This window comes from Salvelinus namaycush, chromosome 10, assembly GCF_016432855.1.
Source record: "Salvelinus namaycush isolate Seneca chromosome 10, SaNama_1.0, whole genome shotgun sequence".
Taxonomy (NCBI): Eukaryota; Metazoa; Chordata; class Actinopteri; order Salmoniformes; family Salmonidae; genus Salvelinus; species Salvelinus namaycush.
Genome location: NC_052316.1, coordinates 49,684,934 through 49,711,225, shown reverse-complemented (window position 1 = coordinate 49,711,225; position 26,292 = coordinate 49,684,934). Strand labels below are relative to the sequence as shown.

Here is a 26,292-nt window from a genome sequence, read left to right as displayed (position 1 = left end):
CACATTTTGTCTGATTTAACACTGATGAAATATATTATTTGTCACCCATCTACACACAACACCCCATAATGACAAAGTGAAAGTATGTTCTTATACAGTTTTAGAAAATGAAATGCAGGTCTTATTTACGTAAGTATTCACACCCCGGAGTCAATACGTGTTAGAATCACTTTTGGCAGCGACTACATCTGTGAGTCTTTCTGGGTAAGTCTCTAAAAGCTTTGCACACCTGGCTTGTACAGTATTTCCACTTCTTCAATCTTGTCAAGTTGGTTGTTGATCATTGCTAGACAGACATTTTCAAGTCTTGCTGTAGATTTAAATGAACTGTACCTCAGCCACTCGGGAACATTCAATGTCGTCTTGGCAAGCAGCTCCAGTGTATATTTGGCCTTGTGTGTTAGGTTATCGTCCTGCTGAAAGGTGAATTTGTCTCTCAGTGTTTGTTGAAAAGCAGAACCAGGGATTTTGCTTGTTCTTAGCTCTATAATGTTTATTTTTATGCTACAAAAAACTCCTTGGTCCTTGCCGAAGACAACATGATGCAGCCACCATTATGCTTGAAAATATGAAGTGGCACTCGGTGATGTTCTGCCCCAAACATAACGCATTGTATTCAGGATAAAGTTGTTTTACTTCAGTGTCTTATTTCAAACAGGATGGATGTTTCTGAATATTTGTCTTCTTTTCACTCTGTCATTTAGGTGTAGTATTGTGGAGTAACTACAATGTTGTTGATCCATCCTCAGTTGTCTCCTATCACAGCCATTAAACTCTGTAACTGTTTGAAAGTCACCATTAGCCTCATGGTGAAATCCCTGAGTAGGGAACCAGTAGGTGCCCTTCTCTGTGAGATGTTGGACAACCTCTCTGGTCTTTGTGGTGTTTTGTATACCAGACACAGTGGCAGGTACAGTGCATTCCTGAAGTATTCAGACCCCATTTTGTTACATTACAGCCTTATTCTAAAATTGATTTAAGAATTTTTCTCAGCAATCTACACAGCTTATTTTAAATTTTATTGCAAATGTATTAAAACTAAACTGAAATCACATTTACATAAGTATTCAGTCCTTTTACTCAGTACTTTGTTGAAGCACCTTTGGCAGCGATTACAGCCTGGATTCTTCTTGGGTATGACGCTACAAGCTTGGCACACCTGTATTTGGGGAGTTTCTCCCATTCTTCTCTGCAGTTCCTCTCAAGCTCTGTCAGGTTGGATGGGGAGCGTCGCTGCACAGCTATTTTCAGGTCTCTCCAGAGATGTTAGATCAGGTTCAAGACCGGGCTCTGGCCGGGCCTCTCAAGGACATTCAGAGACTTGTCCCGAAGCCACTCCTGCATTGTTTTGGCTGTGTGCTTAGGGTCGTTGTCCTGTTGGAAGGTGAACCTTCGCCCCAGTCTGAGGTCCTGAACGCTCTGGAGCAGGTTTTCATCAAGGATCTCTCTGTACAATGCTCTGTTCATCTTTCTCTCGATCCTGACTAGTCTCCCAGTCCCTGCCTCTGAAAAATATCCCCACAGAATGATGCTGCCACCACCATGCATCACTGTAGGGATGGTGCCAGGTTTCCTCCAGACGTGACACTTGGCATTCAGGCCAAAGAGTTCAATCTTAGTTTCATCAGACCAGAGAATCTTGTAAATAAGAATTTGTTCTTAACTGACTTGCCTAGAATTGATTTTACTAAGGCTATTTTTGCTTTGTCATTATGGGGTATTGTGTGTAGATTGATGAGGAAATCCATTTTAGAATAAGGCTTTAATGTAACAAAATGTGTAAAAAGTCAAAGGGTCTGAATACTTTCCCAATGCGCTGTACATACCGTCCACTACGATTTTGTTGTTGTTGTTCTAATTACACAAATAAGCAACAACAACAAAGATGTGCGTGCTTATTAATGTTTCTAAAACAAGAAATGTATTACCAGTAAGAAGTAATGTGGTATATTGCTCATTTTAATATTCTCTGACCTTTAGTATTTTAACAAATCAGAATTTTTAGCTGCCCCTTTAAGGTTACCTTGGTAACAGGGCCACTGGAGTTATCACTGTACATTAAAGGCCAATGTCTCTTGCTTGCAGTGGGAGCTAACTCAAACATTGTAAAGCAACCTAGCTTGAAGAAAGGCAGTGAAAGGCAGTGTTGCTATGCGAGGTGGGATAGCTATAACGTGAGGATTCGGGTTTATGCGTTACCCGATATGAAACAAATGAGCAGAAATACTTTGAAAACAGCTACTACAGAATTTATTTAGCTACTAAAATCACAACTCTCACTTGTGCCCATACTTGACTATTGGTGTTAAATGCAACACTGTAGAGCCTGAAGTGTTACCACGCGCCAACATGGCTGGTGAATTAGACATTGTTACCCGTTTGACAGGTGGAGGCCCTGCTCCTGAATTTATTTAGGTTTGCCATAACAAGTGACACAATCTCAATTTAAAATTCAGGCTGTAACAAAACAGAATGTCTCAGAAGTAAAGGGTTGTGAATACTTCCTGGCGGAACTGTGTGGTAGGTGTGAATACTTCCTGGCGGAACTGTGTGGTAGGTGTGAATACTTCCTGGCGGAACTGTGTGGTAGGTGTGAATACTTCCTGGCGGAACTGTGTGGTAGGTGTGAATACTTCCTGGCGGAACTGTGTGGTAGGTGTGAATACTTCCTGGCGGGACTGTGTGGTAGGTGTGAATACTTCCTGGCGGAACTGTGTGGTAGGTGTGAATACTTCCTGGCGGGACTGTGTGGCAGGTTCGTTTAATTGGGAGATGCGCCATCATAGTACCAAGGGCGGTTTTGAAACTAAGTCCATCTGGCCATAGACAATCATATAGAATGGTTCTAAAAAATCCCACTAACTTGTTTGTTAGCTCAAGCTGCAGGTTAATGATTAACCAGCAAGGTCTTCACCAGACAGTGAGTTCCAGGGGGTATGACAGCAGGCAGCTCCTGTAGTCTGGTTGCTGTGAACCTCTTCTACTTAGTGTAACATTCTGTATTGACCCAAACAGGTGTAAAGTTCAGCAGCTCACCTCAGCATGCAGAGCTCTCAGTGCTTAGTGCTGCACAGTGGGCTCAGTCCCAACACACCACAGCATGCAGAGCTCACAGTGCTTAGTGCTGCACAGTGGGCTCAGTCCCAACACACCTCAGCATGCAGAGCTCTCAGTGCTTAGTGCTGCACAGTGGGCTCAGTCCCAACACACCTCAGCATGCAGAGCTCTCAGTGCTTAGTGCTGCACAGTGGGCTCAGTCCCAACACACCACAGCATGCAGAGCTCACAGTGCTTAGTGCTGCACAGTGGGCTCAGTCCCAACACACCACAGCATGCAGAGCTCACAGTGCTTAGTGCTGCACAGTGGGCTCAGTCCCAACACACCACAGCATGCAGAGCTCACAGTGCTTAGTGCTGCACAGTGGGCTCAGTCCCAACACACCTCAGCATGCAGAGCTCACAGTGCTTAGTGCTGCACAGTGGGCTCAGTCCCAACACACCACAGCATGCAGAGCTCACAGTGCTTAGTGCTGCACAGTGGGCTCAGTCCCAACACACCACAGCATGCAGAGCTCACAGTGCTTAGTGCTGCACAGTGGGCTCAGTCCCAACACACCACAGCATGCAGAGCTCTCAGTGCTTAGTGCTGCACAGTGGGCTCAGTCCCAACACACCTCAGCATGCAGAGCTCTCAGTGCTTAGTGCTGCACAGTGGGCTCAGTCCCAACACACCTCAGCATGCAGAGCTCACAGTGCTTAGTGCTGCACAGTGGGCTCAGTCCCAACACACCACAGCATGCAGAGCTCACAGTGCTTAGTGCTGCACAGTGGGCTCAGTCCCAACACACCACAGCATGCAGAGCTCACAGTGCTTAGTGCTGCACAGTGGGCTCAGTCCCAACACACCACAGCATGCAGAGCTCACAGTGCTTAGTGCTGCACAGTGGGCTCAGTCCCAACACACCACAGCATGCAGAGCTCACAGTGCTTAGTGCTGCACAGTGGGCTCAGTCCCAACACACCACAGCATGCAGAGCTCACAGTGCTTAGTGCTGCACAGTGGGCTCAGTCCCAACACACCACAGCATGCAGAGCTCACAGTGCTTAGTGCTGCACAGTGGGCTCAGTCCCAACACACCACAGCATGCAGAGCTCACAGTGCTTAGTGCTGCACAGTGGGCTCAGTCCCAACACACCTCAGCATGCAGAGCTCACAGTGCTTAGTGCTGCACAGTGGGCTCAGTCCCAACACACCACAGCATGCAGAGCTCACAGTGCTTAGTGCTGCACAGTGGGCTCAGTCCCAACACACCACAGCATGCAGAGCTCTCAGTGCTTAGTGCTGCACAGTGGGCTCAGTCCCAACACACCACAGCATGCAGAGCTCACAGTGCTTAGTGCTGCACAGTGGGCTCAGTCCCAACACACCTCAGCATGCAGAGCTCACAGTGCTTAGTGCTGCACAGTGGGCTCAGTCCCAACACACCACAGCATGCAGAGCTCACAGTGCTTAGTGCTGCACAGTGGGCTCAGTCCCAACACACCACAGCATGCAGAGCTCACAGTGCTTAGTGCTGCACAGTGGGCTCAGTCCCAACACACCACAGCATGCAGAGCTCACAGTGCTTAGTGCTGCACAGTGGGCTCAGTCCCAACACACCTCAGCATGCAGAGCTCACAGTGCTTAGTGCTGCACAGTGGGCTCAGTCCCAACACACCTCAGCATGCAGAGCTCACCGTGCTTAGTGCTGCACAGTGGGCTCAGTCCCAACACACCTCAGCATGCAGAGCTCACAGTGCTTAGTGCTGCACAGTGGGCTCAGTCCCAACACACCTCAGCATGCAGAGCTCACCGTGCTTAGTGCTGCACAGTGGGCTCAGTCCCAACACACCTCAGCATGCAGAGCTCACAGTGCTTAGTGCTGCACAGTGGGCTCAGTCCCAACACACCTCAGCATGCAGAGCTCACAGTGCTTAGTGCTGCACAGTGGGCTCAGTCCCAACACACCTCAGCATGCAGAGCTCACCGTGCTTAGTGCTGCACAGTGGGCTCAGTCCCAACACACCACAGCATGCAGAGCTCACAGTGCTTAGTGCTGCACAGTGGGCTCAGTCCCAACACACCACAGCAGCTCATAGCACCTTCCTTCACTCCCTAAGGTTAGGGACGTGATCCACACCAGCAGAATTCCTGAGAAGCTTATGGTCAGGTGGGTTTGGCTGCTGAATGGTGTTTAAGCCACCGACCAAGCGTAGCGTTCTGGACTGAAGTTGGCTCCAGTTGTCTTGGCAGGAGTTCAGTGGCTTTGTCACAGAGTTGTAGAACAGCCAGCAGTGTCCTAGTGTGAGCTTGGCCAGTATACCGTGTATAGCAGGGTATTTTGAAATGCCCACTTTATGATTTTAAATGCCTCTTTTCTTTCTTTCTCTTTTTGTGTGGGACACCCTAAAGTTTGCAGGGGTGCATGCTACGCCCCAACTATAAGTAATCTCCAGCTCAGGGATCCAGCTATGCTTTTGGTTTGCTAACTGGCTAGATGTCAAGATCAATCTTTTTGGTTACAGCAGAGAATCAATCCCCTCCTGGATAAAGATCCCTGATGCCTAAATTTGTTTTGTGCATCAAATATTTTGTTTGGAATGAAATGGCGCCCCTTGTGTGCACTGCCGGTAATACAGTATACCCTAGTATTGTAGAGGTATGAAGGTATGGAAAGCTGGAGATTGCCCAAACCTACCCTAGGGTTCTAGAACAGCCAGCCAGCGCTCCAGGGGACCAGCAGGGAAAATGGCCGTCACACCTCAACGACTAACTGGTGAGAGGATGTTAATGTGACTCTGACTAACAAAGTAGGCCTAACCGTTTAATATATAGTCTAACAGATGGACTAGATGGGGGGGGGGGGGTAGCTTAGTAGTGTGTAGGGGCGGAAGCCGACAGTTTTACGACTCAATGTTTTGCTAGTGATGGGCTTTCACTTTGACACTAGAATGTACCGTTGACGTGGACACTAATACGATTATTGTGAACAGGGAGGGACATTAAGACCTGCTAAATGCGAGTAGGTTTTGGCATTGGTGGGTAAGAATGTCTTTCACCAGTCACGTTGGCGGGTGGTGTGGTGGTTCATTTCTTTACTTTCAAATGAGGAGAGACAAACTTATCACACAAGTCAGCGTTATACTTAAACTAAATCTTTATTCACTTATTAATAAGGGAGCAGGTCAATACAACACACACAAAGTGAATCGATTGAGTGCTCTACGTTAATGACGGCTGGTCTACGAATCACCCTCAGATGATTCGTTGAGAGCCCCGAGACAAAAGTACAAAGGTCTTTTATAGCCAAGATACACCCCCCTACATGACAAACAACAGATGTATGGAATGGGTCACAAGGTTAAGATTTGTATGAAAGATACTTATAATTCACAGTAGACATTATCTGCTGTAAAAACAGTACTCTTTGTGTAGAGACCAAGGTCTGGCCTTTTAGTCATCTCTCCCTGGTACCATATAGAACAGAAACATTAACTCATGCTATGGAATGTGGAATCACCCAAAAGACATTGTACATCTCCTGTCAGTGTTAAATCTTCCAGAAGCCCACTTTCAGTTAACACAGACATAATAGAGTTAAAATAACTATTCTGTTTCATAAAACAACCATTTGATGCAATTAAAGTATTATAACATAATCTTGTAATTTCTCTCACAGAGCATTTGTTTTTTTTTTGTTGTTTTTTTTCAATCGAAAGAACACGTTGGTTGGTTGAGTTGACCTGAAAAGATAATTTGTGCTCGTGTTTCTTGGCTCACACACTAGGTGGTATTTCAATAGTAAACTGAACAAAAATATAAATGCAACATGTAAAAAGTGTTGTTTTCATCAGCTGAAATAAAAGATCCCAGAAATGTTCCATACGAACAAAAAGCGCATTTCTTTCAAATTTTGTGCACAAATTTGTTTACTTCCCTGTTAGTGAGCGTTTCTCCTTTGCCAAGATACTCCATCCACCTGCTGGGGGACAATAAAAGGCCACTGTCTCAAGTTTTGAGGGAGCGTGCAATTGGCATACTGACTGTAGGAATGTCCACCTGAGCTGTTGCCAGATTTGAGGGAGCGTGCAATTGGCATACTGACTGTAGGAATGTCCACCTGAGCTGTTGCCAGATTTGAGGGAGCGTGCAATTGGCATACTGACTGTAGGAATGTCCACCTGAGCTGTTGCCAGAGAATTTAATGTTCATTTCTCTACCATAAGCCACCTGCAATGTCGTTTTAGAGAATTTGGCAGTACGTCCAACCGGCCTCACAAGCGCAGACCACGTGTAACCACGCCAACCCAGGACATCCACAACCGACTTCTTCACCTGCGGGATCGTCTGAGACCAGGCACCCGTACAGCTGATGAAACTGAGGAGTATTTCTGTCTGTCATAAACCCCTTTTTGTGGGGAAAACTAATTCTGATTGGCTGGGCCTGGCTCCCCAGTGGGTGAGCCTATGTCCTCCAAGGTCCATCCATGGCTGCGCTCCTGCCCAGTCCATATATTGGGGCCTAATGAATTTATTTCGTGTTTTAGTGTTGAACACAGTTTTAGTGTTCATGTAAATGTACTCAGCCACGGTATTAGTGTTTATGTAAATGTACTCAGCCACGGTATTAGTGTTTATGTAAATGTACTCAGCCACGGTATCAGTGTTTATGTAAATGTACTCAGCCACAGTATTAGTGTTCAAGATGTTCAAATGTTCATAGATGACCAGCAGGGTCAAATAATAATCATCACAGTGGTTGTAGAGGGTGCAACAGGTCAGTACCTCAGGAGTAAATGTCAGTTGGCTTTTCATAGCCGATCATTCAGAGTTAGAGACAGCAGGTGGTAGAGAGAGAGTCGAAAACAGCAGGTCCGGGACAAGGTAGCACGCCCAGTGAACAGGTCAGTGTTCCATAGCCGCAGGCAGAACAGTTGAAACTGGAGCAGCAGCACGACCAGGTGGACTGGGGACAGCAAGGAGTCATCAGGCCAGGTAGTCCTGAGGCATGGTCCTAGGGCTCAGGTCCTCTGAGAGGAGAGAGCGGGAGAATATTGGAGGGAGCATACTTAAATTCACACAGGACACCGGATAAGACAGGAAAAATACTCCAGAATTAACCGCCCGACCCTAGCCCCCCGACAAAAACTACTGCAGCATAAATACTGGAGGCTGAGACAGATGCCCTGGTCAGTCTGTCATCAGGGGTTCATGACCCCAGTTGACCTGGTCAGTCTCTCGTCAGGGGTTCATGACCCCAGTTGACCTGGTCAGTCTCATCAGGGGTTCAGATCATTCCCTTGGAACTCTTATTTGTTCCGTCACTGTGCTGAGGAACACAGAGAGCAGAGCTGACATTAGAGCCTCTGATAGTTATTTTATCGCCATATTTCTTCTTGAATGCGTAAATTAAAGCGCACAGAGGACCAGCAGTTTGAAAATTGCAATATAGTATTGTTTCAACCAGACAGCCAGTCAGAGAGCAGCGTTGTTTCAACCAGACAGCCAGTCAGAGAGCAGCGTTGTTTCAACCAGACAGCCAGTCAGAGAGCAGCGTTGTTTCAACCAGACAGCCAGTCAGAGAGCAGCATTGTTTCAACCAGACAGCCAGAGAGAAGCATTGTTTCAACCAGACAGCCAGAGAGCAGCATTGTTTCAACCAGACAGCCAGAGAGAAGCATTGTTTCAACCAGACAGCCAGAGAGCAGCATTGTTTCAACCAGACAGTCAGAGAGCAGCGTTGTTTCAACCAGACAGCCAGTCAGAGAGCAGCGTTGTTTCAACCAGACAGCCAGAGAGCAGCGTTGTTTCAACCAGACAGCCAGAGAGCAGCGTTGTTTCAACCAGACAGCCAGAGAGCAGCATTGTTTCAACCAGACAGCCAGAGAGCAGCGTTGTTTCAACCAGACAGCCAGAGAGCAGCGTTGTTTCAACCAGCCAGTCAGAGAGCAGCGTTGTTTCAACCAGACAGCCAGAGAGAAGCATTGTTTCAACCAGACAGCCAGAGAGCAGCATTGTTTCAACCAGACAGCCAGAGAGCAGCATTGTTTCAACCAGACAGCCAGAGAGCAGCATTGTTTCAACCAGACAGCCAGAGAGCAGCATTGTTTCAACCAGACAGTCAGAGAGCAGCATTGTTTCAACCAGACAGCCAGTCAGAGAGCAGCGTTGTTTCAACCAGACAGCCAGTCAGAGAGCAGCGTTGTTTCAACCAGACAGCCAGTCAGAGAGCAGCGTTGTTTCAACCAGACAGCCAGTCAGAGAGCAGCGTTGTTTCAACCAGACAGCCAGTCAGAGAGCAGCGTTGTTTCAACCAGACAGTCAGAGAGCAGCGTTGTTTCAACCAGACAGCCAGTCAGAGAGCAGCGTTGTTTCAACCTGAAAAATAATATTTTAGTTTTTTTGTTTTGTGACCAACTTTTTATTTTTCAGAAGGGGGTACAAAGATAACCCATTCCCCCCTCAGTCCGCATCCTCCCTCCCCACCCAGAAACCACGCTCCCCTCCCCACCCAGAAACCACACTCCCCTCCCCACCCAGAAACCACGCTCCCCTCCCCACCCAGAAACCACGCTCCCCTCCCCACCCAGAAACCACGCTCCCTCCCCACCCAGAAACCACGCTCCCCTCCCCACCCAGAAACCACGCTCCCCTCCCCACCCAGAAACCACGCTCCCCGCCCCACCCAGAAACCACGCTCCCCGCCCCACCCAGAAACCACGCTCCCCTTCCCACCCAGAAACCACGCTCCCCTCCCCACCCAGAAACCACGCTCCCCTCCCCACCCAGAAACCACGCTCCCCACCCCACCTAGAAACCACGCTCCCCTCCCCACCCAGAAACCACGGTCCCCTCCCCACCCAGAAACCACGCTCCCCTCCCCACCCAGAAACCAAGGTAGGTTGCTTATCAGTAATCTAAAATAATCTGCTTCTAATTAAAATTCTTAACATTCCTCCCATACCGTTAAGTTTTACCAAAGGTCTTGGTGGACTTTAAGTCCTCGGTCTCAATGAAGCTACATAACCCTGTTCTACATGGCAGCACCTCATACACAGGCAGCTGAGGGTTTTCATGCTTTAAAATGCTCTGCTGGCAGTGGAAGTCTTTAGCCCTGCTGGCAGTGGAAGTCGTTAGCCCCGCTGGCAGTGGAAGTCGTTAGCCCCGCTGGCAGTGGAAGTCGTTAGCCCTGCTGGCAGTGGAAGTCGTTAGCCCCGCTGGCAGTGGAAGTCGTTAGCCCCGCTGGCAGTGGAAGTCGTTAGCCCCGCTGGCAGTGGAAGTCTTTAGCCCCGCTGGCAGTGGAAGTCTTTAGCCCCGCTGGCAGTGGAAGTCGTTAGCCCCGCTGGCAGTGGAAGTCGTTAGCCCCGCTGGCAGTGGAAGTCGTTAGCCCCGCTGGCAGTGGAAGTCGTTAGCCCCGCTGGCAGTGGAAGTCTTTAGCCCCGCTGGCAGTGGAAGTCTTTAGCCCCGCTGGCAGTGGAAGTCTTTAGCCCCGCTGGCAGTGGAAGTCTTTAGCCCCGCTGGCAGTGGAAGTCTTTAGCCCCGCTGGCAGTGGAAGTCTTTAGCCCCGCTGGCAGTGGAAGTCTTTAGCCCCGCTGGCAGTGGAAGTCTTTAGCCCCGCTGGCAGTGGAAGTCTTTAGCCCCGCTGGCAGTGGAAGTCTTTAGCCCCGCTGGCAGTGGAAGTCTTTAGCCCCGCTGGCAGTGGAAGTCTTTAGCCCCGCTGGCAGTGGAAGTCGTTAGCCCCGCTGGCAGTGGAAGTCGTTAGCCCCGCTGGCAGTGGAAGTCGTTAGCCCCGCTGGCAGTGGAAGTCGTTAGCCCCGCTGGCAGTGGAAGTCGTTAGCCCCGCTGGCAGTGGAAGTCGTTAGCCCCGCTGGCAGTGGAAGTCGTTAGCCCCGCTGGCAGTGGAAGTCGTTAGCCCCGCTGGCAGTGGAAGTCGTTAGCCCCGCTGGCAGTGGAAGTCGTTAGCCCCGCTGGCAGTGGAAGTCGTTAGCCCCGCTGGCAGTGGAAGTCGTTAGCCCCGCTGGCAGTGGAAGTCGTTAGCCCCGCTGGCAGTGGAAGTCGTTAGCCCCGCTGGCAGTGGAAGTCGTTAGCCCCGCTGGCAGTGGAAGTCGTTAGCCCCGCTGGCAGTGGAAGTCGTTAGCCCCGCTGGCAGTGGAAGTCGTTAGCCCCGCTGGCAGTGGAAGTCGTTAGCCCCGCTGGCAGTGGAAGTCGTTAGCCCCGCTGGCAGTGGAAGTCGTTAGCCCCGCTGGCAGTGGAAGTCGTTAGCCCCGCTGGCAGTGGAAGTCGTTAGCCCCGCTGGCAGTGGAAGTCGTTAGCCCCGCTGGCAGTGGAAGTCGTTAGCCCCGCTGGCAGTGGAAGTCGTTAGCCCCGCTGGCAGTGGAAGTCGTTAGCTAAATGCTGGAACTCAACATCCTGTCGAGGAATGTTACATGTTCTGAACAATCACCCGCACTTATTTATCAGGTTCTGCTCATTAACCTCTCTGGGATATTTGGGACGCAAGCGTCCCACCTCAACAGCCAGTGAAATTGCAGGGCGCCAAATTCAAAACAACAGAAATCCCATAATTAAAATTCCTCAAACATACAAGTATTTTACACCATTTTGAAGATAAACTTGTTGTAAATCCAGCCACAGTGTCCGATTTCAAAAGGCTTTACGACGAAAGCACACCAAACGATTGTTAGGTCAGTACCTAGTCACAAAAAAACACAGCCATTTTTCCAGCCAAAGTGAGGAGTCACAAAAAGCAGAAATAGAGATAAAATGAATCACTAACCTTTGATGATCTTCATCAGATGACACTCATAGGACTTCATGTTACACAATACATGTATGTTTTGTTCGATAAAGTTCATATTTATATCCAAAAATCTCAGTTTACATTGGCGCGTTACGTTCAGTAATGTTTTGCTTCCAAAACATCCAGTGATTTTGCAGAGAGCCACATCAATTTACAGAAATACTCATCATAAATGTTGATGAAAATACAACTGTTATGCATGGAACTATAGATAAACTGCTCCTTAAATCTTCAATAATGTTTCAACCGGAGAATTCCTTTGTCTGTAGAAATGCGATGGAACGCAGCTAACTCTCACTTGAGCGCGAGTGATCAGCTCATGGCACTCTGCCAGACCCCTGACTCAATCGGCTCTCATTCCCCCCTCCTTCACAGTAGAAGCATCAAACAAGGTTCTAAAGACTGTTGACATCTAGTGGAAGCCTTAGGAAGTGCAATATGACCCCATAGACACTGTATATTCGATAGGCAATGACTTGAAAAACTATGTTTAACATTAAAGAAGTCTCAAGGTATTGCTCGCCTGAGGTAGAGTACCTTATTACAAGTTGTCGGCCACACTATCTACCAAGAGAGTTCTCATCTGTATTATTCGTAGCCGTCTATTTACCACCACAAAGCAAAGCTGGCACTAAGATCGCTCTCAAGCAGCTCTATAAAGCCATAAGCAAAGAAGAAAATGCTCACCCAGAAGCGGCGCTCCTAGTGGCCGGGGACTTTAATGCAAGCAAACTTAAATCAGTTTTAACACATTTTTACCAGCATGTCACATGTGCAACCAAGGGAGAATTAAAAATCCTAGACCACCTTTACTCCACACACAGATGCATACAAAGCTCTCCCCCGCTCTCTATTTGGCAAATCTGACCACAATTCTATCCTCCTGATTCCTGCTTACAAGCAAAAACTAAAGCAGGAGGTACCAGTGACTCGCTCAATACGGAACTGGTCAGATAACGCGGGACTGTTTTGCTAGCACAGACTGGAATATGTTCCAGAATTCATCCAATGGCATTGAGGAATACACCACCTCAGTCATTGGCTTCATCAATAAGTGCATCAACGACGTTGTCCCCACAGTAACTGTACGTACATATCCCAACCAGAAGCCATGGATTACAGGCAACATCCGCATCAAGCTAGAGCTTGACAAGCACGCAGATGAGCTTCCCTGAGACGGTTTCTGACAGTTTCTGCAGAAATGATTCGGTTGTGCAAACCCACAGTTTAATCAGCTGTCTGGGTGTTTTTTTTTGGTTTTCTCATGATCTAGCAGGTGAAGAAGCCGGATGTCGAGGGCCTGAGTTGGCGTGGTTACACATGGTCTGAGGTTGTGAGGCTGTTTGGACATACTGACAAATTCTCTAAAACAACGTTGGATGCGGCTTATGGTAGATAAATTAACATTTTAATTCTCTGGCAACAGCTCTGGTGGACATTCCTACAGTCAGCATTCCAATTGTACTCTCCCTTAACTTCAGACATCTGTGGCATTGTGTTGTGTGACAAAACTGCACATTTTAGTGGCCTTTTATTGTCCCCAGCACAAGGTGCACCTGTGTAATGATCATGCTGTTTAATCAGCTTCTTGATATGCCACACCTGTCAGGTGGATGGATTATCTTGGCAAAGGAGAAATGCTCACTGACAGGGATGTGTGTATGTAACATTTCTGGGATATTTTATTTCAGCTCATGAAACAGGACCAACACTTTACATGTTGTGTTTATATTTTTGTTCTGTTAAGATCGAAACGTTTCAATGTGGATTGTTATGTTTCCATTCAACATGGAAAGGATCATCAATGAATACTCTGTTTTAGCCCTAACCCTGATGTTTTAACCCTAAATCAGGTGTTTTAGCCCTAACCCTGATGTTTTAACCCTAAATCAGGTGTTTTAGCCCTAACCCTGATGTTTTAACCCTAACCCTGATGTTTTAACCCTAACCCTGATGTTTTAACCCTAACCCTGGTGTTTTAACCCTAACCCTGATGTTTTAACCCTAACCCTGATGTTTTAACCCTAAATCAGGTGTTTTAACCCTAACCCTGATGTTTTAACCCTAAATCAGGTGTTTTAGCCCTAACCCTGATGTTTTAACCCTAAATCAGGTGTTTTAGCCCTAACCCTGATGTTTTAACCCTAAATCAGGTGTTTTAGCCCTAACCCTGATGTTTTAGCCCTAACCCTGATGTTTTAACCCTAAATCAGGTGTTTTAACCCTAACCCTGATGTTTTAACCCTAAATCAGGTGTTTTAACCCTAACCCTGATGTTTTAACCCTAAATCAGGTGTTTTAGCCCTAACCCTGATGTTTTAACCCTAAATCAGGTGTTTTAGCCCTAACCCTGATGTTTTAACCCTAAATCAGGTGTTTTAGCCCTAACCCTGATGTTTTAACCCTAAATCAGGTGTTTTAACCCTAAATCAGGTGTTTTAACCCTAAATCAGGTGTTTTAGCCCTAACCCTGATGTTTTAACCCTAAATCAGGTGTTTTAACCCTAACCCTGATGTTTTAACCCTAAATCAGGTGTTTTAACCCTAACCCTGATGTTTTAACCCTAAATCAGGTGTTTTAACCCTAACCCTGATGTTTTAGCCCTAACCCTGATGTTTTAACCCTAAATCAGGTGTTTTAACCCTAACCCTGATGTTTTAACCCTAAATCAGGTGTTTTAACCCTAACCCTGATGTTTTAACCCTAAATCAGGTGTTTTAGCCCTAACCCTGATGTTTTAACCCTAAATCAGGTGTTTTAGCCCTAACCCTGATGTTTTAGCCCTAACCCTGATGTTTTAACCCTAAATCAGGTGTTTTAACCCTAACCCTGATGTTTTAACCCTAAATCAGGTGTTTTAACCCTAACCCTGATGTTTTAACCCTAAATCAGGTGTTTTAGCCCTAACCCTGATGTTTTAACCCTAAATCAGGTGTTTTAGCCCTAACCCTGATGTTTTAACCCTAAATCAGGTGTTTTAGCCCTAACCCTGATGTTTTAACCCTAAATCAGGTGTTTTAACCCTAAATCAGGTGTTTTAACCCTAAATCAGGTGTTTTAGCCCTAACCCTGATGTTTTAACCCTAAATCAGGTGTTTTAACCCTAACCCTGATGTTTTAACCCTAAATCAGGTGTTTTAACCCTAACCCTGATGTTTTAACCCTAAATCAGGTGTTTTAACCCTAACCCTGATGTTTTAGCCCTAACCCTGATGTTTTAACCCTAAATCAGGTGTTTTAACCCTAACCCTGATGTTTTAACCCTAAATCAGGTGTTTTAACCCTAACCCTGATGTTTTAACCCTAAATCAGGTGTTTTAGCCCTAACCCTGATGTTTTAGCCCTAACCCTGATGTTTTAACCCTAAATCAGGTGTTTTAGCCCTAACCCTGATGTTTTAACCCTAACCCTGATGTTTTAACCCTAACCCTGATGTTTTAACCCTAAATCAGGTGTTTTAACCCTAACCCTGATGTTTTAGCCCTAACCCTGATGTTTTAACCCTAACCCTGATGTTTTAACCCTAAATCAGGTGTTTTAACCCTAACCCTGATGTTTTAACCCTAAATCAGGTGTTTTAGCCCTAACCCTAACCCTGATGTTTTAACCCTAAATCAGGTGTTTTAACCCTAACCCTGATGTTTTAACCCTAAATCAGGTGTTTTAACCCTAACCCTGATGTTTTAACCCTAAATCAGGTGTTTTAGCCCTAACCCTGATGTTTTAACCCTAAATCAGGTGTTTTAACCCTAACCCTGATGTTTTAACCCTAACCCTGATGTTTTAACCCTAAATCAGGTGTTTTAGCCCTAACCCTGATGTTTTAACCCTAAATCAGGTGTTTTAGCCCTAACCCTGATGTTTTAACCCTAAATCAGGTGTTTTAACCCTAACCCTGATGTTTTAACCCTAACCCTGATGTTTTAACCCTAAATCAGGTGTTTTAACCCTAACCCTGATGTTTTAACCCTAACCCTGATGTTTTAACCCTAAATCAGGTGTTTTAGCCCTAACCCTGATGTTTTAACCCTAAATCAGGTGTTTTAGCCCTAACCCTGATGTTTTAACCCTAAATCAGGTGTTTTAACCCTAAATCAGGTGTTTTAGCCCTAACCCTGATGTTTTAACCCTAAATCAGGTGTTTTAACCCTAAATCAGGTGTTTTAACCCTAAATCAGGTGTTTTAGCCCTAACCCTGATGTTTTAACCCTAAATCAGGTGTTTTAGCCCTAACCCTGATGTTTTAACCCTAAATCAGGTGTTTTAACCCTAAATCAGGTGTTTTAGCCCTAACCCTGATGTTTTAACCCTAAATCAGGTGTTTTAGCCCTAACCCTGATGTTTTAACCCTAACCCTGATGTTTTAACCCTAAATCAGGTGTTTTAACCCTAACCCTGATGTTTTAACCCTAAATCAGGTGTTTTAACCCTAAATCAGGTGTTTTAACCCTAAATCAGGTGTTTTAGCCCTAACCCTGATGTTTTAACCCTAAATCAGGTGTTTTAACCCTAAATCAGGTGTTTTAGCCCTAACCCTGATGTTTTAACCCTAAATCAGGTGTTTTAACCCTAACCCTGATGTTTTAACCCTAAATCAGGTGTTTTAACCCTAACCCTGATGTTTTAACCCTAAATCAGGTGTTTTAACCCTAACCCTGATGTTTTAACCCTAAATCAGGTGTTTTAGCCCTAACCCTGATGTTTTAACCCTAAATCAGGTGTTTTAACCCTAACCCTGATGTTTTAACCCTAAATCAGGTGTTTTAGCCCTAACCCTGATGTTTTAACCCTAACCCTGATGTTTTAACCCTAAATCAGGTGTTTTAACCCTAACCCTGATGTTTTAACCCTAAATCAGGTGTTTTAACCCTAACCCTGATGTTTTAACCCTAAATCAGGTGTTTTAACCCTAACCCTGATGTTTTAGCCCTAACCCTGATGTTTTAGCCCTAACCCTGATGTTTTAACCCTAAATCAGGTGTTTTAACCCTAACCCTTATGTTTTAACCCTAAATCAGGTGTTTTACCCCTAACCCTGATGTTTTACCCCTAACCCTGATGTTTTAACCCTAACCCTGATGTTTTAACCCTAAATCAGGTGTTTTAACCCTAAATCAGGTGTTTTAACCCTAACCCTGATGTTTTAACCCTAAATCAGGTGTTTTAACCCTAAATCAGGTGTTTTAACCCTAAATCAGGTGTTTTAACCCTAATCCTGATGTTTTAACCCTAAATCAGGTGTTTTAGCCCTAACCCTGATGTTTTAACCCTAAATCAGGTGTTTTAACCCTAACCCTGATGTTTTAACCCTAACCCTGATGTTTTAACCCTAAATCAGGTGTTTTAGCCCTAACCCTGATGTTTTAACCCTAAATCAGGTGTTTTAGCCCTAACCCTGATGTTTTAACCCTAAATCAGGTGTTTTAGCCCTAACCCTGATGTTTTAACCCTAAATCAGGTGTTTTAACCCTAAATCAGGTGTTTTAGCCCTAACCCTGATGTTTTAACCCTAAATCAGGTGTTTTAACCCTAACCCTGATGTTTTAACCCTAAATCAGGTGTTTTAACCCTAACCCTGATGTTTTAACCCTAAATCAGGTGTTTTAGCCCTAACCCTGATGTTTTAACCCTAAATCAGGTGTTTTAACCCTAACCCTGATGTTTTAACCCTAAATCAGGTGTTTTAACCCTAAATCAGGTGTTTTAGCCCTAACCCTGATGTTTTAACCCTAAATCAGGTGTTTTAACCCTAAATCAGGTGTTTTAACCCTAACCCTGATGTTTTAACCCTAAATCGGGTGTTTTAACCCTAACCCTGATGTTTTAACCCTAAATCAGGTGTTTTAACCCTAACCCTGATGTTTTAACCCTAAATCAGGTGTTTTAGCCCTAACCCTGATGTTTTAACCCTAAATCAGGTGTTTTAACCCTAACCCTGATGTTTTAACCCTAAATCAGGTGTTTTAGCCCTAACCCTGATGTTTTAACCCTAACCCTGATGTTTTAACCCTAACCCTGATGTTTTAACCCTAAATCAGGTGTTTTAACCCTAACCCTGATGTTTTAACCCTAAATCAGGTGTTTTAACCCTAAATCAGGTGTTTTAACCCTAACCCTGATGTTTTAACCCTAAATCAGGTGTTTTAGCCCTAACCCTGATGTTTTAACCCTAAATCAGGTGTTTTAACCCTAACCCTGATGTTTTAACCCTAAATCAGGTGTTTTAACCCTAACCCTGATGTTTTAACCCTAAATCAGGTGTTTTAACCCTAACCCTGATGTTTTAACCCTAAATCAGGTGTTTTAACCCTAAATCAGGTGTTTTAACCCTAAATCAGGTGTTTTAACCCTAACCCTGATGTTTTAACCCTAACCCTGATGTTTTAACCCTAACCCTGATGTTTTAACCCTAAATCAGGTGTTTTAACCCTAACCCTGATGTTTTAACCCTAAATCAGGTGTTTTAACCCTAAATCAGGTGTTTTAACCCTAACCCTGATGTTTTAACCCTAAATCAGGTGTTTTAACCCTAACCCTGATGTTTTAGCCCTAACCCTGATGTTTTAGCCCTAACCCTGATGTTTTAACCCTAAATCAGGTGTTTTAACCCTAAATCAGGTGTTTTAGCCCTAACCCTGATGTTTTAACCCTAAATCAGGTGTTTTAACCCTAAATCAGGTGTTTTAACCCTAACCCTGATGTTTTAACCCTAAATCAGGTGTTTTAGCCCTAAATCAGGTGTTTTAGCCCTAACCCTGATGTTTTAACCCTAAATCAGGTGTTTTAAACCTAACCCTGATGTTTTAACCCTAAATCAGGTGTTTTAACCCTAACCCTGATGTTTTAACCCTAAATCAGGTGTTTTAACCCTAACCCTGATGTTTTAGCCCTAACCCTGATGTTTTAGCCCTAACCCTGATGTTTTAACCCTAAATCAGGTGTTTTAACCCTAAATCAGGTGTTTTAGCCCTAACCCTGATGCGTTAACCCTATTGTGACTCCTGTTTGCCACATCTTCAATTTAAGCCTAGAAGACAGTGTGTGCCCTCAGACATGGCGGGGGGCAAAGGTCATTCAGCTACCCAAGAATAGCAGAGCACCCTTTAATGGTTCAAACAGCTGACCAATCAGCCTGTTACAAAACTTTTGGAAAAAATGTGTTTGATCAAATGAAAAAACGTAGGTGTTATGGATTTGCATCCTCTGCCTTATTATGGCTTGAGATTAACCTAATAGAACAGAGGGTGTTCCTTAGTGGAAGCCCCTTATTATGGCTTGAGATTAACCTAATAGAACAGAGGGTGTTCCTTAGTGGAAGCCCCTTATTATGGTTTGAGATTAACCTAATAGAGGGTGTTCCTTAGTGGAAGCCCCTTATTATGGCTTGAGATTAACCTAATAGAGGGTGTTCCTTAGTGGAAGCCCCTTATTATGGCTTGAGATTAACCTAATAGAGGGTGTTCCTTAGTGGAAGCCCCTTATTATGGCTTGAGATTAACCTAATAGAACAGAGGGTGTTCCTTAGTGGAAGCCCCTTATTATGGCTTGAGATTAACCTAATAGAGGGTGTTCCTTAGTGGAAGCCCCTTATTATGGCTTGAGATTAACCTAATAGAACAGAGGGTGTTCCTTAGTGGAAGCCCCTTATTATGGCTTGAGATTAACCTAATAGAACAGAGGGTGTTCCTTAGTGGAAGCCCCTTATTATGGCTTGATATTAACCTAATAGAACAGAGGGTGTTCCTTAGTGGAAGCCCCTTATTATGGCTTGAGATTAACCTAATAGAACAGAGGGTGTTCCTTAGTGGAAGCCCCTTATTATGGCTTGATATTAACCTAATAGAACAGAGGGTGTTCCTTAGTGGAAGCCCCTTATTATGGCTTGAGATTAACCTAATAGAGGGTGTTCCTTAGTGGAAGCCCCTTATTATGGCTTGAGATTAACCTAATAGAGGGTGTTCCTTAGTGGAAGCCCCTTATTATGGCTTGAGATTAACCTAACAGAGGGTGTTCCTTAGTGGAAGCCCCTTATTATGGCTTGAGATTAACCTAATAGAGGGTGTTCCTTAGTGGAAGCCCCTTATTATGGCTTGAGATTAACCTAATAGAGGGTGTTCCTTAGTGGAAGCCCCTTATTATGGCTTGAGATTAACCTAATAGAACAGAGGGTGTTCCTTAGTGGAAGCCCCTTATTATGGCTTGAGATTAACCTAATAGAACAGAGGGTGTTCCTTAGTGGAAGCCCCTTATTATGGCTTGAGATTAACCTAATAGAACAGAGGGTGTTCCTTAGTGGAAGCCCCTTATTATGGCTTGAGATTAACCTAATAGAACAGAGGGTGTTCCTTAGTGGAAGCCCCTTATTATGGTTTGAGATTAACCTAATAGAGGGTGTTCCTTAGTGGAAGCCCCTTATTATGGCTTGAGATTAACCTAATAGAACAGAGGGTGTTCCTTAGTGGAAGCCCCTTATTATGGCTTGAGATTAACCTAACAGAGGGTGTTCCTTAGTGGAAGCCCCTTATTATGGCTTGATATTAACCTAATAGAACAGAGGGTGTTCCTTAGTGGAAGCCCCTTATTATGGCTTGAGATTAACCTAATAGAACAGAGGGTGTTCCTTAGTGGAAGCCCCTTATTATGGTTTGAGATTAACCTAACAGAGGGTGTTCCTTAGTGGAAGCCCCTTATTATGGCTTGATATTAACCTAATAGAACAGAGGGTGTTCCTTAGTGGAAGCCCCTTATTATGGCTTGAGATTAACCTAACAGAGGGTGTTCCTTAGTGGAAGCCCCTTATTATGGCTTGAGATTAACCTAACAGAGGGTGTTCCTTAGTGGAAGCCCCTTATTATGGCTTGAGATTAACCTAATAGAACAGAGGGTGTAACTTAGTGGAAGCCCCTTATTATGGCTTGAGATTAACCTAATAGAACAGAGGGTGTTCCTTAGTGGAAGCCCCTTATTATGGCTTGAGATTAACCTAATAGAGGGTGTTCCTTAGTGGAAGCCCCTTATTATGGCTTGAGATTAACCTAATAGAGGGTGTTCCTTAGTGGAAGCCCCTTATTATGGCTTGAGATTAACCTAATAGAACAGAGGGTGTTCCTTAGTGGAAGCCTCTCCAATGCTAATTCAGTTGAGTCTGGTGTACCGCAGGGAAGCTGGCTAGGGCCATTATTGTTTTCTGTTTTTACTAATAACCTTGAATAAAGCCTGTGTGTCTATGTACGCTGACAACTCAACAGTATACACTTCGGCTGCAACAGTAAAATAAATATCTGAGACACTTAACATAGAGTTGCAGTCGGTTTTAGAATGGGTAACTAACGATAGGCCGGTGCTAAATATCTCAAACTAAAAGCATAGTTTTTGGGATGAAATCACTCGCTCAATGTTAAACCTCATTTCAATCTATTACTGAATAATGTGGTGATTGAGCAAGGTGAGGAGACTAAGCTGCTTGGTGTAACCCTGGATAGCAAGTTGTCATGGTCAAAACCATATAGACTCAAACGTTGCTAAAATGGAAAGAGGTGTGTCCATGATAGGGCATTGCGCTGCCTACTGCCCAGCTGTGTGGTCATGTAGTTTTGTTGCCCCTGGACTACTGCCCAGCTGTGTGTTCATGTTGCACCTGGACTACTGCCCAGCTGTGTGGTCATGTGTAGTTTATCCCTAACCCTGCTGGGTTATCCCTAACCCTGCTGGGTTATCCCTATCCCTGTTGGGTTATCCCTGCTGTGTTAACCCTAACCCTGTTGGGTTATCCCTGCTGTGTTAACCCTATCCCTGCTGTGTTATCCCTAACCCTGCTGTGTTAACCCTAACCCTGCTGTGTTAACCCTAACCCTGCTGTGTTATCCCTAACCCTGCTGTGTTATCCCTAACCCTGCTGTGTTAACCCTAACCCTGCTGTGTTAACCCTAACCCTGCTGTGTTAACCCTAACCCTGTTGGGTTAACCCTAACCCTGCTGTGTTAACCCTAACCCTGCTGTGTTAACCCTAACCCTGCTGTGTTATCCCTAACCCTGCTGTGTTATCCCTAACCCTGCTGTGTTAACCCTAACCCTGCTGTGTTAACCCTAACCCTGCTGTGTTAACCCTAACCCTGTTGGGTTATCCCTGCTGTGTTAACCCTATCCCTGCTGTGTTATCCCTAACCCTGCTGTGTTAACCCTAACCCTGCTGTGTTAACCCTAACCCTGCTGTGTTAACCCTAACCCTGCTGTGTTATCCCTAACCCTGCTGTGTTAACCCTAACCCTGCTGTGTTAACCCTAACCCTGTTGGGTTAACCCTAACCCTGCTGTGTTAACCCTAACCCTGCTGTGTTAACCCTAACCCTGCTGTGTTATCCCTAACCCTGCTGTGTTATCCCTAACCCTGCTGTGTTAACCCTAACCCTGCTGTGTTAACCCTAACCCTGCTGTGTTAACCCTAACCCTGCTGTGTTAACCCTAACCCTGCTGTGTTAACCATAACCCTGCTGTGTTATCCCTAACCCTGTTGGGTTATCCCTGCTGTGTTAACCCTAACCCTGCTGTGTTAACCCTAACCCTGCTGTGTTAACCCTAACCCTGCTGTGTTAACCCTAACCCTGCTGTGTTAACCCTAACCCTGTGGTGTTATCCCTAACCCTGCTGTGTTAACCCTGCTGTGTTAACCCTAACCCTGCTGTGTTAACCCTAACCCTGCTGTGTTAACCCTAACCCTGCTGTGTTATCCCTAACCCTGCTGTGTTATCCCTAACCCTGCTGTGTTAACCCTAACCCTGCTGTGTTAACCCTAACCCTGCTGTGTTAACCCTAACCCTGCTGTGTTATCCCTAACCCTGCTGTGTTATCCCTAACCCTGCTGTGTTAACCCTAACCCTGCTGTGTTAACCCTAACCCTGCTGTGTTAACCCTAACCCTGCTGTGTTATCCCTAACCCTGCTGTGTTAACCCTAACCCTGCTGTGTTAACCCTAACCCTGCTGTGTTAACCCTAACCCTGCTGTGTTAACCCCAACCCTGCTGTGTTAACCCTAACCCTGCTGTGTTAACCCTAACCCTGCTGTGTTAACCCTAACCCTGCTGTGTTAACCCTAACCCTGCTGTGTTAACCCTAACCCTGCTGTGTTAACCCTAACCCTGCTGTGTTAACCCCAACCCTGCTGTGTTAACCCTAACCCTGCTGTGTTAACCCTAACCCTGCTGTGTTAACCCTAACCCTGCTGTGTTAACCCTAACCCTGCTGTGTTATCCCTAACCCTGCTGTGTTATCCCTAACCCTGCTGTGTTAACCCTAACCCTGCTGTGTGTGGTATAGGTGGAGGAGGGCAGCAAGGCAGCAGCGGTCAGCCTCCAGGTTGGAGACGAGATGGTGAACATCAACCAGGTCCCTCTGAGCGGTTACAGACAGGAGGCCATCTGCCTGGTCAAGGGATCATACAAGACCCTCAATCTGGTTGTCAAGAGGTAGGAAACCACACACACCCCAACACACAACTGCTGCGCTTATCCCCCTGGCTGCTCCTCCAGGTAACCGGTCCCTATGGTTACAGGGGAGAGATGAGATGGAGGTCCCTGGGCTATCACTGAGCTGTTCTTCTCTGCACAGTGTCGGTCTGTCTGGACTAGGGCTAGGGCTGAGTCTCTGCTACAGGTCTGTCTGGACTAGGGCTGAGCCTCTGCTACAGGGCTGTCTGGACTAGGGCTGAGGCTCTGCTACAGGGCTGTCTGGACTAGGGCTAGGGCTGAGCCTCTGCTACAGGGCTGTCTGGACTAGGGCTGAGGCTCTGCTACAGGGCTCTCTGGGCTAGGGCTGAGGCTCTGCTACAGGGCTGTCTGGACTAGGGCTAGGGCTGAGGCTCTGCTACAGGGCTGTCTGGACTAGGGCTGAGGCTCTGCTACAGGGCTCTCTGGGCTAGGGCTGAGGCTCTGCTACAGGGCTGTCTGGACTAGGGCTAGGGCTGAGGCTCTGCTACAGGGCTGTCTGGACTAGGGCTAGGGCTGAGGCTCTGCTACAGGGCTGTCTGGACTAGGGCTAGGGTTGAGGCTCTGCTACAGGGCTCTCTGGGCTAGGGCTGAGGCTCTGCTACAGGGCTGTCTGGACTAGGGCTAGGGCTGAGGCTCTGCTACAGGGCTGTCTGGACTAGGGCTGAGGCTCTGCTACAGGGCTGTCTGGACTAGGGATGAGGCTCTGCTACAGGGCTGTCTGGACTAGGGCTAGGGCTGAGGCTCTGTTACAGGTCTGTCTGGACTAGGGCTGAGGCTCTGCTACAGGGCTGTCTGGACTAGGGCTGAGGCTCTGCTACAGGGCTCTCTGGGCTAGGGCTGAGGCTCTGCTACAGGGCTGTCTGGACTAGGGCTAGGGCTGAGGCTCTGCTACAGGGCTGTCTGGACTAGGGCTGAGGCTCTGCTACAGGGCTCTCTGGGCTAGGGCTGAGGCTCTGCTACAGGGCTGTCTGGACTAGGGCTAGGGCTGAGGCTCTGCTACAGGGCTGTCTGGACTAGGGCTAGGGCTGAGGCTCTGCTACAGGGCTGTCTGGACTAGGGCTAGGGCTGAGGCTCTGCTACAGGGCTCTCTGGGCTAGGGCTGAGGCTCTGCTACAGGGCTGTCTGGACTAGGGCTAGGGCTGAGGCTCTGCTACAGGGCTGTCTGGACTAGGGCTGAGGCTCTGCTACAGGGCTCTCTGGGCTAGGGCTGAGGCTCTGCTACAGGGCTGTGACTCTGCTCTGTGCTGAGGCTCTGCTACAGGGCTGTGACTCTGCTCTGTGCTAGTGCTCTGTCTGCTACAGGGCTGTGACTCTGCTCTGTGCTGAGGCTCTGCTACAGGGCTCTGACTGCTCTGTGCTCTGTCCGCTACAGGGCTGTGATAGCAGGCTGGTTGTGTGCTGCGAGATTGCAGCAGCAGTTGAGAGTTCAGGGTTGTTGACACAGTTTCCAGCAGTATTGATTTAAGATGAGAGGAGGAGGGGGAGGAAAGAATGACATTTTGATGTAGTAGTGTATCTGACCGGGCCGCACCCAGCCAGGTTTGGTTAAGGCCCCACCCAGCCAGGTTTGGTTAAGGCCCCACCCAGCCAGGTTTGGTTAAGGCCCCACCCAGCCAGGTTTGGTTAAGGCCCCACCCAGCCAGGTTTGGTTAAGGCCCCACCCAGCCAGGTTTGGTTAAGGCCCCACCCAGCCAGGTTTGGTTAAGGCCCCACCCAGCCAGGTTTGGTTAAGGCCCCACCCAGCCAGGTTTGGTTAAGGCCCCACCCAGCCAGGTTTGGTTAAGGCCCCACCCAGCCAGGTTTGGTTAAGGCCCCACCCAGCCAGGTTGGGTTAAGGCCCCACCCAGCCAGGTTGGGTTAAGGCCCCACCCAGCCAGGTTGGGTTAAGGCCCCACCCAGCCAGGTTGGGTTAAGGCCCCACCCAGCCAGGTTGGGTTAAGGCCCCACCCAGCCAGGTTGGGTTAAGGCCCCACCCAGCCAGGTTGGGTTAAGGCCCCACCCAGCCAGGTTGGGTTAAGGCCCCACCCAGCCAGGTTGGGTTAAGGCCCCACCCAGCCAGGTTGGGTTAAGGCCCCACCCAGCCAGGTTGGGTTAAGGCCCCACCCAGCCAGGTTGGGTTAAGGCCCCACCCAGCCAGGTTGGGTTAAGGCCCCACCCAGCCAGGTTGGGTTAAGGCCCCACCCAGCCAGGTTGGGTTAAGGCCCCACCTAGGGTTGCAAAATTCTGGTTTTCCAGAAATCCGATTGGAAGATTCCCGTATTCAGGATGGAGTATGCCAGGGTTCAGCTCAACTCATGAGTTGAAATTCAAGTTGAATTTGCCACACTCCACAGGATGCAGCGTTTGAGTGAATGGAAGTAGAATTTAATTCAGTGCAATTCAAAGTAGGGCTGACCCCATTTAGTCGACTGTTCGATTGTTTGGTCGATAGGCTGTTGGTCGAACAAACAAGATATATATTTTTAGTCGAGCAGTGGCAAATATATTTACAAAAATGTTGGCATTTTTCACGAGACACCAGTCTGATTCACGGCTGTCTCAGTGGACTAATCCATTGCGGAGGCCCGTCTCGGTGGACTGATCCATTGCGGAGGCCCGTCTCGGTGGACTGATCCATTGCGGAGGCCCGTCTCGGTGGACTGATCCATTGCGGAGGCCCGTCTCGGTGGACTGATCCATTGCGGAGGCCCGTCTCGGTGGACTGATCCATTGCGGAGGCCCGTCTCGGTGGACTGATCCATTGCGGAGGCCACGAGGATAACACACCAGTATCACCAGTAGTACATTCACCATTAATTACCATCATTCCTAATCTAAATTTGTATTGATGCATTCAATCAATCAAGTTTATTTTATATAGCCCTTCGTACATCAGCTAATATCTCGAAGTGCTGTACAGAAACCCAGCCTAAAACCCCAAACAGCAAGCAATGCAGGTGTAGAAGCACGGTGGCTAGGAAAAACTCCCT

General features: G+C 46.9%; 1 protein-coding gene across 1 annotated transcript in view; it reads left to right on the top strand.

The window, feature by feature from the left end:
- The window catches only part of LOC120054383 (protein Shroom2-like), a 157,242-nt gene that overhangs the window by 11,093 nt on the left and 119,857 nt on the right, over nt 1-26,292 (top strand). The window contains exon 3 of the mRNA XM_039001795.1: nt 23,154-23,302. Within this exon, the coding sequence (XP_038857723.1) occupies nt 23,154-23,302 (149 nt within the window). The remainder of the gene's footprint in view (nt 1-23,153; nt 23,303-26,292) is intronic.